Source organism: Tenrec ecaudatus, chromosome 2 (assembly GCF_050624435.1).
Source record: "Tenrec ecaudatus isolate mTenEca1 chromosome 2, mTenEca1.hap1, whole genome shotgun sequence".
Lineage (NCBI taxonomy): Eukaryota > Metazoa > Chordata > Mammalia > Afrosoricida > Tenrecidae > Tenrec > Tenrec ecaudatus.
In genome coordinates, this window is record NC_134531.1 from 287,661,111 (window position 1) to 287,674,005 (window position 12,895).

Consider the following 12,895-nt stretch of genomic DNA (forward strand, 5'->3'; position numbering starts at 1 on the left):
CTCCACCTCAGTAAATGGCAATGCCCCCTTACAGTTGTTTAAAGAAAAATCTGGTAGATTTGTCGCACATCCCATATCCAATCCATCAGCAGATCATGTTGTTTCCACCTGAAACTTAAGCTAGAGTTTAACAAACTCATAACACCTCTATCCCAGGCACCAGTCAACCACCAACTCACTCCTAGCCTTTGTCTTCCAACTAGTGCCCCCTGTTTTAGGGTCTGACCTCCCATGGTTTATTTCAACATATGAGCCCGAGTGATATTAAAATATAAGGCACTTCTTCACTTCAGTCCATCTTGTGGCTTCCCATTGTACTCAGAGTAAAAGCCAGAGTATTTAGATTGGCCGTGAAACCCCCCAAACCAGTGCTTTTCAGCCTCATTACTATTGGCATGTTGAGCGAGATCACTACATGTTGTGGGAACACTGGGTCATGCTTAGTAGTATCCCTGTCCTCTACCCAGTAGATGCCATTAGCATTCCACACCCTAGTTTTGACCATCAACAATGTTTGCAGACATTAACAAGTACCCCCTGGGGGCCAGAATCGTACCTGGTTGAGAACCACTGCTCTATAAACAACCTGCTTGACCCTCGTTACTTCCTCCCTCTCATCTACTACTACTCTCCCGCTCACCCCCTCTTCTTCAGACACACTGGTCTCCTGGCGATTTCTCTAGCACTCGGGACATAGTGCTTCCGTGCCTTGCTTTCCTGCACTTGCTTTCCCTCTGAAGGAAATGATAGGCCCTCCCATACCCAGCTGACTCACTCTCTCATTTCCTTTCCTCTTTGGGCTAGGCATTGCGCTGCTAACCACATGGTTGGCAGTTCAAACCCACTAGCTGTTCCTCAAGAGCAAGAAGCACCTTTCTACTCCTGTGAAAAGTTGCAGCTGCAGAGAGCCACAGGGGCATTTCCACTCTATAGTAGGCATGGAACCAACTAGATGGCAGTGAATTGTTGTTTGGTTTGGGTTTGCTTCTTCCTCTTGGGCGGCCCCATTTAAAATTGCAGCTCCCACCATCCAGTTCTTGTACTCCATGCCTCCTTCCCTTGCTTTGTTTTCCTCTGACTTATTTAGGTATTGACTCTCTCTCCCAGTATCTCTTCATGGTAACAGAGCTGTTTGTATGTTTGTTTCTCCTCTTTTGTACTTGGCTGTGTGTCTCCTCAGCATCTAGAAAATTAATAAACACAAGTCAGGTTCTCAATTAACCTGTAATGAAAGAATGAAAACAGTGAATGAAGAAAGTCTCCGAAGCAATTCAAGTATTAGATTTTTTTGTTGTTGTTTGATTGATAGCTCAGGAACTGGTCAGTGATTGGCTGGACACCAAACTTAAGCAAGAACTAATGCGGGACGCTGCAGACACCGTGTCAAGTGTGACTCCCGTGCAGGAAGCCATGGGCCCTTTGAAATATGACAGGTTTGATGGTAAGAACTTACCGTAACTGCTTATTCTAAACTTTAACATCTAAAGACCACTCTTAAGACATCTTGAACTCTTCTGAAGAGTAAACTTTTACCTTTTCTCTACCTTGCTTATTGGCTTTCATTTTCTTGACTGAATGTAAATTACTTGTCTTATATCTTTAGTAAATTGATGATGCTTTTTAAATGAAAATGTTCTCAATTTTTAAAAATGTCCTGATGATTTTAAGAGCAGTCAGATCTGTTTAAGGAAGCATAGCAATGGGAATGGGGGGGGGGCAGATTGGAGCCCCAAAGCCCACCAATTGGACATCCCCTGTCATAGTGGCCACAAGGAAGAGATGAGCCAGTCAGGGTGCAGTATAGCACTGATGAAACATACATCCTTCCTCTAGTTCTTTAATGCTTCTCCAGCCCCCACTATCATGACCCCAATTCTACCTCACAAATCTAGCTAGAACAGAACATCTACACTGCTACAGATAGGAGCTCACAATCCAGAACAGATAAACCCCTCAGGACCAATAAGGAGAGCAGCAATACTAGGAGAGTAAGCTGGGCGGGGAGTAAGGGGGAACTGACCACAATTATCTATGTGTGACCTCCATCCCAGGGGGACAGACAGCAGAAAAGTGGGTAAATTAGACAGCTGTTGGTGTAAGACATGAAACATTTTTTAAAAATAAATTATCAAGGGGGCAGAGGGAGGGGGGAGTAGGGAAGGGAAGCGGGGGAAATGAGGAGCTGGTGCCAGGGGCTGCAGTAGAAAGAAAATGTTTTGAAAAAGACCTGTACAACATATGTACAGATGTGTTTGACAAAATGGATATATGTATGGATTGTGATAAGAGCTATAAGAGCCCCCAACAAAATAAAATTAAAATTTTTTAAAAAGAAGGCATCTCAACAGAAACCGTGGGTGAAAGGAGACAATGGTTGGTATAGATATAAAAATACCCTTCCGCCGCGGCACCCACCGAGGAGTCGCCGCCATGGCTGTGCGCTCCCCTATGGCCGTGGGCCTCGACAAGGGCCACAAGGTGACCGAGAACTGAGCAAGCCGAGGCATAGCCGCCGCCGCGGGCGCCTCACCAAGCACACCAAGTTCATGGCCGACATGATCCAGGAGGTGTGCGGCATCGCACCCTACAAGTGAAGGGAATGGAGCTGCTCAAAGTCTCCAAGGACAAGCGGGCATTGAAGTTCATCAAGAAGTGGGCGGGCACACATATCCGGGCCAAGAGGAAGAGAGAGGAGCTGAGCAAGTACTGGCCGCCATGAGGAAGGCCGCAGCCAAGAAGGACTGAGTGCCTTGCCCCCCTCTCCCCCCCCCCAAAATAGTCTTTCCAGAAAAAAAAGATATGAAAACAATAATAATTTACAATTTGTCGAAGGTTCACAAGGGTGGTGGGGAGGTGGGGGGAGAAGAGGAGCTGATACCAAGGGCTCAATAGAAAGTAAATGTTTAGAAAATAATGATGGCAACATATGTAAAAATATGCTCGATACAATTAATGTATGGATTGTGATAAGAGCTGTAAGAGGCCCCAATAAAACGATCTTTTAATAAAAAAGAAGAAAAAGAAGTCATTTTCCCAATTGATTATCAGATGACTATCGACTGTGGTAGGAACCTTGGTTGCACAGTGGTTAAAGCACTTGGCTGCTGACCAAAAGTTGGGTGGTTCAAACCCCCCACCCCCCGGCCGCTGCCCAGAAGAAAGATGTGGCAATCTGCTCCCACAGGAGAAGCAGCCTTAGCATCCAGTGGGGTCGTTCTGCTCTGCCCCTGAAAGTCACTGTGAGTCAGAGCAGTGGGTTTTCCTTACTTTGACAGAGATTGCCTTCAAGCTTTTGTAATCATTTTACATTTATTAGTTATTATTATATAATGAAGGTTATGACTTTCTTCGTATTTTTTTTTCCAGAGAAAATTGCCACTGTTGTGTAGACTTGGTGTCACACAAGTTACATAGCTGCCCTGTGAGAATTTCTCAAAAGCACATCGGGGTTTCCTTGAATTGGGAGTGAAGGTAGCAGCTCCACCCCCACCCCCCACCCCCGCCTCATAGTTCTCAGCCACATTTGGTGAGCCCACCTGGCAAGATTCCCTGAGCTGGAACTCTGCAAAATACCCCGTTAGGTGCGGGGAGGGGGGGTTTCACAAAATCCAAAACTCTGAAAGTTAGAGGAGTTCTCTGAGGTCACCAACTCTGATCTCCCCTGCTCCCTTTTGAAGAGAAAGAAGGATCTATGAGTCCTTCCTGTGGGCCAGACTGTCTCTGCGGACAGCTCCTAGGACAGGGAACCAGCTACTTGGTGGAGAGCCCGTTCAGCTGTTAGGGGGCTGGCTCCAGTCAGCATAGCTCCCTCCCTTAATTAGGATCATTAAAAACTTATCATTGGTAACTTTTGGTCTTTAGTGCAATAAAAAATATATTTTTTAAATTATTTTTTAAAGATCATGTTTCTGTTTTGGGAAAATGCTTACACAATATTAAAAACTATTTCTCTTCTTGATCCAGTCATATTGATCTAGTCTCCTTATATTTTTCACATTCTCCTTTGTGTTTTAAAAGAGCACAATATTTATATGGGGTAATCATGATTTTTTGAGTCACAATAGAAAATATCTTGGTCCCTCCCTCAGGAAAGATCTTTTAATTTTTTTGTGAGAGTTGTGATCATATCTGCTCCTTTGGATACATACCGTGATGTTCCCCTACTCTTAATCCTTTATATCACATGGTGTCTAGTTCTCTCATCATCCTTCCAGGTAGTTTCTGTATTGTTGATGTCCTGATTATGGTGGCGCCTGGGGAACAGTTCCGCTACTTTGTATTTGTTCAGAAGCATGTACAAAGGATATAGTGAAACTGTTTTTTTAAATCATTTTATTGGAGGCTTGTACAACTCTTATCACAATCCATACATCTATTCATTGTATCAAGCACATTTGTACATTTGTGGCTATCATCATTTTCAAAACATTTTCTTTCTACTTTAGTCCTTGGTATCAGCTTCTCCTTTTATTCCCCTCCCTCCCCAACCCTCCTCTCATGAACCCTTGATAATTTATAATTTTTTTTCATGTCTTACACCAGTGGTTCTCAACCGTCCTAATACTGTGACCCTTTAATACAATTCCTCATGTTGTGGTGACCCCCCCAACCATAAAATTATTTTTGTTGCTACTTCATAACTATAATTTTGCTACTGTTATGAATCGGGCGTCCCCTGTAAAAGGGTCATTCGACCCCCCCCCAAGGGGTCGCGACCCATAGGTTGAGAACCGCTGTCTTACACTGACTGATGCCTCCCTTTATCCTATAGTGAAACTATTATTTCATTTTATATGATCCAAATAGCTCTTGTTATCTACCTATACTTAGGTCAACTGGTAGAATAGTGGATTGCACCGTTGGGTTACACCAACCATAAAGCCAGCAGTTCGAATCCACCTGCTGTTCCATGGGGGAAAGACGAGGCTTTTGACCCCTATGAAAAGTTACAGTCTAGGAAATTCACACGGGCAGTTCTGTCCTGTCCTAGAGGGTCACTGCGAGTCAGAATTGACGCAATGGCAGTGAGTTTTGTTTTCTGAGATCATAGCAGGCCTCGCTCAGCTTATGCTTGCACAGTTGCCTTTGGGGAGTTAAGTGAACGATTTTACATTTTATTGACTAACCTTTTTATTTTACCTCATTATAACAGTCTCTTAAGATTTTCCCTATGTTCTGGATCTGTGTTCCAACATTCTTGCAGCTAGAAGATCACTTTAGTTATCCACATCAGCAAACTACTGCCTGGGTTATCGACTTCTAAGCATTCCATTTCAATTTTATTGATTTCTGATTTTGCTAGACTCCTACAGACTACACGCCAATTATTAATAAGTACCTGTAGCTGTTTCTTTTCATTTTGAGGCATGCCCCTTCAGTAGATGCAGGTCTGAAACAAACCTTTGTTCTGTCCTTGTCACTAAGGCTGTCCTTGGAGTGGCTTGCCACCTGCGGGGCTCATTTCCCAGCAGTATGCCAGATGGTAGCCCACTGGTTTTCATCAGGATTGCTGGTTACTTTTCAGAAGCCCATCTGCCTGCTCCTTTTTCCGAGTCTGGCTTAGGTGGACGCTCCCCTGGACCCCGTCTCCTCTGGTTGATGCTGCCGGCATTCGAAATACCCGTGACGTACTTTTTCATTTCACAGCAACATGTTAACTCCCACACTATGACAAACTGATAGAGCAGGGACGTAAGAATTCGCAAAAGCCAATAATCAGAAAACAAAGAACTCAGTTTAAAACTGCAAGATATTTGGACTGACATGCTAAATAAGAGGTATAGGAAATAAGCACATGAAAAGATACCCAATATTCTTATTCAGTAAGGAAATGTAAGTTCAAACCATGAGTACTACTTACCCATTAGAATGACTTACATTTAAGTCTGATTGTACCAATTATTTGGTGACTATATAAAAGAATTAGAAAACTCCTGTGTTAGGCTGGGTATCTAGAGAACTGAAGTTCATACATTTATGAAATTCATATCAAGAACGTGTCTGGCCCAATCCAACCCAAGTCCATGGGTCCAAATGTTTGCCAGAACCCTCTAGACTCATACAGCTGAAGGCAGATGAAGCAGAAGTGGTAATCGGGTAGATCACAAGCTGGTGGGTGCAGAATCATGTAGATACACGGTCCACGGGATCATGGCACTTCCAGTCCACTTGGGACCATCCCGGGAGGCAAGCACAGAATCTCAGCAAGCAAGGATGGTGAAAGGGGAGAAAGAGAGACGTTCTCACTGTGTGTCTGTGCAATGAGCTGCCAACCACAGGTCAGCAGTTTGAAGCCACAAGCTGCTCCAAGGGATAAAGATGAGGCTTCCTATACCCATAGAGTTGGAGTCTTGGCCTCCCACAGGTGCAGGGCTAGCCTGCTCTATAGGGTCTCTGTGGCTCAGAACCCACTCGAAGGCTGTGAGGTGAGACTCTCACAGACAGGCCACCCCTCAAAGGAGGCATCAGCAGGCAGCCTGATTGACAGCATGGACTGTGCACAGGTACCTCCACAAGGTACCGTCAGATTGGCACAACATCTAACCACCACTGCTGATGGAATATGGAGTGTAGATCCACTCAGAGACAGCTTCTTAGAAACAGCAATTTTTAGAAAGGTAAGCACTCAGTTATTTGGTCCAACTCTCCAAGTTGTTTACCTAAGAGAAAACAAAAACAAACCCATATGTGCATACAAGGATCTGTACACAAATGTCCTGAACAGTTTTATCAAAATAGTAAAACTTGAGAGCCGACCTCTGATTGTCAATGGAATAGACAACGTGTGCATGTTCATCCAGGTGTACTACTCAGCATACAGAGAAATCAACTACTGAGGCAAACAACAACATGCAAGAGTCTCAGCATAATTAGACTAAGTGAAGGAAGCAGACAAAGCTGGAGGACGTAATGGATGAGTTCATGCATATCAAATCCTGAACAAGGAGCTTGGTCTATAGTAACAGGACAGAACGCGGCTGCTTGGAGCAGGGCCGGGGAAGTCCTCTGAGAGGAGTGAGGGAGACGACACCTCAGAATGAGGACCCTGGGGCGCCTGCCCAGGTTCCTTTTCTGGATGTTAGTCATGGGCTTTTTGATATAGCTGTCTGTCAAAACTCACACGGTAGACTTGAACTTTTTGCAGTTGCTCATAGGTCAGTCCTACCTCAGTAAAACAGCCTTAAAAAAAATTGACTTCCTCAAGGGCAATCAGAGTGAAATCACGTCTTTTACATTTCATAATGAGGAAATCTTTAGTGAAATGGGCGAGGCTAGTTCCCGATGAGTGGAAATTTTATTTTTTTAAATCATTTTATTGGGGGATCTTACAGCTCTTAACACAATCCATACATACATCCATTGTGGCAAGCACAGTTGTACATATGTCGCCATCATAATTTTCAAAACATTTTCTTTTGACTTGAGCCCTTGGTATCAGCTCATTGTACCCCTTCCTTCCCTCATGAACCCTTGATAATTTGTAAATCATAAAGAGTTGGCGATACTGGGAGGGTAGAGAGTGAGTGGGTTGGAAAGAGGGAACCGATTACAAGGATCTACATGTGACCTCCTCCCTGGGAGACGGACAACAGAAAAGTGGGTGAAGGGAGACGTGGGACAGGGAAAGATATGACAAAATAATAATCTAGAAATTTTCAAGGGCTCATGAGGGAGGGAGGAGCGGGGAGGGAGGGGAAAAAAAGAGGACCTGATGCAAAGGGCTTACGTGGAGAGCAAATGCTTTGAAATTGATGAGGGCAAAGAATGTACAGATGTGCTTTACACAATTGGTGTATGTATGGATTGTGATAAGAGTTGTATGAGTTCCTAATAAAATGTTTTAAAAAAAAGAGTGGAGATATTTTTTCCTCTTAGTTGAAGGGTAATTGCTTCGCACAATTCACATCCTATTGTGGGTTTTTACTTTTGGTGTACTATTTATTTATTGAACACTCACATGTTTGTATTATTTATCATCGTAGGACTCTTTATATAAATATGGGAATTATACTAACATTAAGTTAATTTTGTTGTTTTTTTAAATTTCTCTGTTTTGTTGTTGTTGTTTCCCTCAGACTTGTGTGACTATTTGGAGGAAGAAGAAGAAAGTACCTCCGTTCAGAAATTTATAGACCATCTGCTCCATAAAGATGTGGTGGGTTCTGGGCTGTTGGACGATCTTGGATTGCAGGAAAACCAAGACACGCAGCAGCAGAAGGACCCTCGCCTTACCATGGAGATGAGACATAAGCAGGTGGGAGGGGGAAAACAACATTTAAATGGATAACAGGAAGCAGCCTTTGTGTAACACATTTAAGACGCTTAAATAAAGACTTTGGCTTTATGATGGAAAAGGATGCCATCTGTGGTTTGGTTAGAAAGAAAAAATAAGAGAATTTTAGAAGAAAATGATGCTCATCGACTGAGGGTAGGAGGCAGTTGATTTAAGAATATAAAAAAAGAAGAAGAAGAAAGAAAGAAAAATATTGACCAGTAACATCATGAGCTAAACTTTATTGGTCTGGATATGTCACTTTCTCTCACAAATAATGTAGCTTGGGTTTTGCTTCCATTTGGCTTTTGAATTGTGCATTATTAATATCATGAATATTCTGGTGAGTGTTTTAATGACAATTTTCTCGACACCCGAAATTCACTCATTTTGTGGTTACAGTTTGAAAGCGAACAGAAGAGAATTAAATCTAGTTCAGCTGTTTTGAATGAGAAAGGCATGTGGGAAATTGCTTTTCTCCAAAGAAAAGGTTATCGGAAAGAATCAGTTATAGGAAAAGGGGTGGTCTCTGAACCCCCTGGGGGGAGCTTTAGGGACAGCCGGGGCACTGGTCTTTGACATAATGCCCAGCACTAAGATGTCACTGGAATGAAGATCTCTACACGTGTGTGCTGTCTGTATCACACGGGCTTTCGAATGGCCAGGTTGGAAATCCGAATCTGCACACTAGGGCTGGTGGGGAAGCAGAGACAGAAGCATGATCCTGGTTTGGATTTTTGGCAAAAAGGAGGAGAAAATGTTCATAAGAGACAACCATGGTCTGGAAGTCTTACCCCAACTAGAGAGTAAAGTAAGATTAACTAAAGCAGAAAGGAGCCATTCCCTGCCTTTCAAGTCAATTCCCACTCCAGAGTAGAAGGGGCTTCCATGTCTGGAGATATTGATGGGACCACTGCCCGCCGCATCTCTTCCGGGAGCCCCGGTGCGTTCCAACTAACCTGCCAGTTGACAGCCCAATGCTTAACCCACTATCTGCAGAAAAGAAAGGATGCCCTCAATCATAGTTTTGTCATTAACGAATTAATATGTTCTTAAAAAATAATGTTTCTTCTGTGGGTTTTATGTCTTTCAGTCACCTTTTTTGTAATCACTGGCGTATTTAAATAGTAGAAGATTTGAATCAAGGCTGTGGCGTTTTTGAAAGCAGAATATAAATGGTTCAAGTTTTTCCAATATCACATCAAAAGCAAAAAACATTCTTTCTGAAATTGTAATTAGCAGGGCCTACTTAAATAGTAATGCACCCATTGAAGATTCCTGTGGGTTGGGTAAGCATTACTCAAGAACCACCAAAACTTGGGATTTGACCCAGGAGAGTCTCATCTTTTCCATGATTTAGATCAGTCCCAGGTTGTTGGAGAGTCATTCATCGTCCCTGACTTCTGGTAAAATTTTGCATTGGCACGTACCCAGTAGACCAGCCAATTCCCTCCACTCTACCAACAAACAGTGGCGCTCTGTGCCAGAATGCTTCCAACCGAGTGTGCTATGAACTGCAAATGTAGTCCAGCGTTTGGCATAGCCCCTTCTGTGTGACAGACTGCATTTCCTCCTGATTGTATCTTTTTTTCCCCTTTCTTTCAGGTGAAAGAAAATCGCTTACGCCGTGAGAAAGAATTAGCACGCCAGAGAATTGAAAAGGCCCTGCAAAAATCGGCTTTCTTAGAGGCTCAGTGTCTGGTGCAAGAAGAGAAGAAAAGGAAGTTTCTGGAAGCCAAGAAAGAGGAGGTGGAGATCCAAAGGGAGATGGTAAAGCTGCGGAGGGAGATCCTCGAGAGGAGGCGCACTGTGGAAGAAGCATGGAAAATGTGAGCCAGTCCTGGAGAGGGTGGGGTTCAGCTTAGGGTGTCATTTGGGAAATGCTCTAAAGCACTGGTTCTAAGCCCTTTCATACAGTTCCTCCTGTTGTGGTGACCTCCCCTCCCCCCAGCCATCAAATTCTTTTCGTTGCTACTTGATCACTGTCATTTTGCTACTGGTATGAATCGGGCGGCCCCTGTGAAAGGGTCCTTGGACCCTCCCAAAGGGAGTGGCGACCCACAAGTTGAGAACCACTTCTCTTGTTTTAATGCGTAGTGCAGTGGCACAGCCTCTGCCCACTCTTCTACCAGCTGAAGGAATGCTCTGTTTCACTTCCCATGGTTCCTCCTGGTCTGGACCCTTTACCTGCTTGGGTGAACTAACCATAGAGTGCATGTAACCTGATATACTGTTATTAACACATTGCCCAGAGGCCCGAGGTCTGTATATTACTCTATTGAGTTCCTGTGCCATAATTTCTATGATGAACCCCTCCCCATTCTAGTAAGCATTTAGGGTATTTTCCCCCCACTAATACAATTATTACTGCAATGAGCATCCTTAGACGTAGAGCCTGTTCATGCTTTTGAATTATAGTCTTAGGATAAATTCGTAGACATGTAATTACTGAGTTAAATGGTATGAGCCTTTTGAGGACTCTTGGAACATCGCCAAGATGCTGACTTAGTTGCACAATTGCCAACTAGAGACCAGTTTACCACCCTTTACCCACCACTGGGGACTCTCGTCACTTCCAATATTTCTAGATGTAATATGATTAATGTCGTGTCTTCGGTTCCTGAACACTTTTGAGGTGGAACATTTCCCCACCCCCCGGTGTGTTGGCTCACTGCGCCTTGTTCTATGTGAATGGCTTCAGGGTCTAGTTCTTAATATGCCTCTGGAAAGTCACCGTGACCTCACTGCCCACGAAGTATCTCTGACGTGAGAGAAAACCCCACAGGAGATAGTACTGCGATCCAGCCTCCAGGCAGGAAAATGAGCCTCATGAAAGAAATGACTGATGTATTTGTCCTGCTGCGTGAGGACAGAAGCACCTGCATCCTCTACCAGGCCAGCGAGTCCCCCACCCACTCAGCACACACGTCCCCCGCCCATGCTCTCGATTGCTCTGTTCCACCCAGCTCAGAGCAGCTCTGCAGTGGACCGCCGGCTTCTCAGGCCTTCAGGTAGGCCCAGGCCGCCTCTGGACGGACGCAGTCCTCTCGGAAAACAATCACCAGCGTTTTAGTGAGCGCCGGCCAAGGGGAGCCGTGCTTTCCTAAGGGCTCCCAAGCCCTGAGAAAAACAAGTGGTGAAAACAAGGAACCTCTGATGGGAGCACTCAGCAAATGTGCCCTGGCCAGCCATTCCTTTTCCAAGGGAAGCTCTTCTCCATGGTTACAGTGACGCCGATAATTTGCCATCCTTCTGAGCGGATTAAACGGTTTTAACTTTCAAGAAAGCAATTTGGCCATGAACAACCAGAGCCAGGAAAAGGGATTTTATCACTCGCCCTGGGGATTTCAGTGCTAGAAAAATGGTCTGAGGAAAATAATCGTATATCCAGGCGAAGATCTGTGTATAAAGATAATTATCATCACCTTACCTATAATAACAGGTATTAATAAAAAAATTAGGAGGATTAGAAAATAATTGTTGGACAAGGAAGCAGCGGCGACTTGTTATCAGTGTTTTTCCCTAGGTGGACTATGGACGGCGTTTTTATTCCTCTGCGATCTTCACTGTGGTCACATGTGTGCATGGTGTTAGAACTATCAGCGGTTCTCAACCCGTGAGTCGCGACCCCTTTGGGGTCAAACGGCCCTTTCACAGGGGTCAACCGATTCGTAAGAGTAGCAAAATGACAGTGATGAAGTAGTAACGAAAATAGTGTTATGGTTGGGGGGTCACCACAACACGAGGAACTGCATAAAGGGTCGCGGCATGAGGAAGGTTGAGAAGCACTGATCTAGAGGATGGAGCAGAACTGTCCCTGTGGGTTTCCACCGGAACAGGAAGCTGTACTTTTCCTGCTCAGAACAGCTGGTGCTGGTGAACCACCAACCCTGTGTTAACAGCCCAACTGGTAACCTGTTACACTGCCAGTGCTTAGAGTTCCCCACTAATTGTTAGAGCATATTAGAGGTACATCACATTCCTGATACTCAACCTTGATCAGTCGGTTAAGGTGCTATCTGCTGGTTTTGTCTAGTGTAAAGTTACTAGTTTCCGTTTTACATCTCTTAAAGGAGATACTTAGAGATTGCACAATGTATTAGGTAGATAATGGAGTACAAAAGTTAGAACACTCTACCAAAAAGAATATTTTACTGCCTCTCCTCACACTTACTAATGCCCTGCCTATATTGGATGGTTATAGACAGGTCATAGTAGTCATTGAGGGGAATACAGTTCTGTCTGTTCGTTTTTAGCTATGAGCTCGTTTGAATTGGTACATGAAACACATAAGCCCTAGACGAGGGAAAAAAATCAGTGGGCGTGTGGGTGAAAAAGAAAATGGCCAGAAATATGAGAGGGTATGCCCCAAAAGACCAGGTTTTTTTAAAAAGCTATGTATTTAGGTTTTATTTAGAAAACAACCTTTTCACCTTCAAAGTACTCTCCATTACACTTTAATACATTTGTCAAATCTGCGATTCCATTCTTGGAAACATTTTTCAAACTCAACTGTTTGGATGGCCGACGGCCTCTCCCTCACTTTTTTCTTCACCTTTCTCATCTACTTTGTCAAACTGCTATCCTTTCCTATCCCTTTGCATTCCCAGAAACAAAAAGAAG

General features: G+C 43.9%; 1 protein-coding gene across 1 annotated transcript in view; it reads left to right on the forward strand.

Annotated features, from left to right (window-relative positions):
• The window catches only part of CCDC191 (coiled-coil domain containing 191), a 98,192-nt gene that overhangs the window by 12,133 nt on the left and 73,164 nt on the right, over nt 1-12,895 (forward strand). The window contains exons 4-6 of the mRNA XM_075542508.1: nt 1,310-1,441; nt 8,076-8,254; nt 9,878-10,101. Of these exons, the coding sequence (XP_075398623.1) occupies nt 1,310-1,441; nt 8,076-8,254; nt 9,878-10,101 (535 nt within the window). The remainder of the gene's footprint in view (nt 1-1,309; nt 1,442-8,075; nt 8,255-9,877; nt 10,102-12,895) is intronic.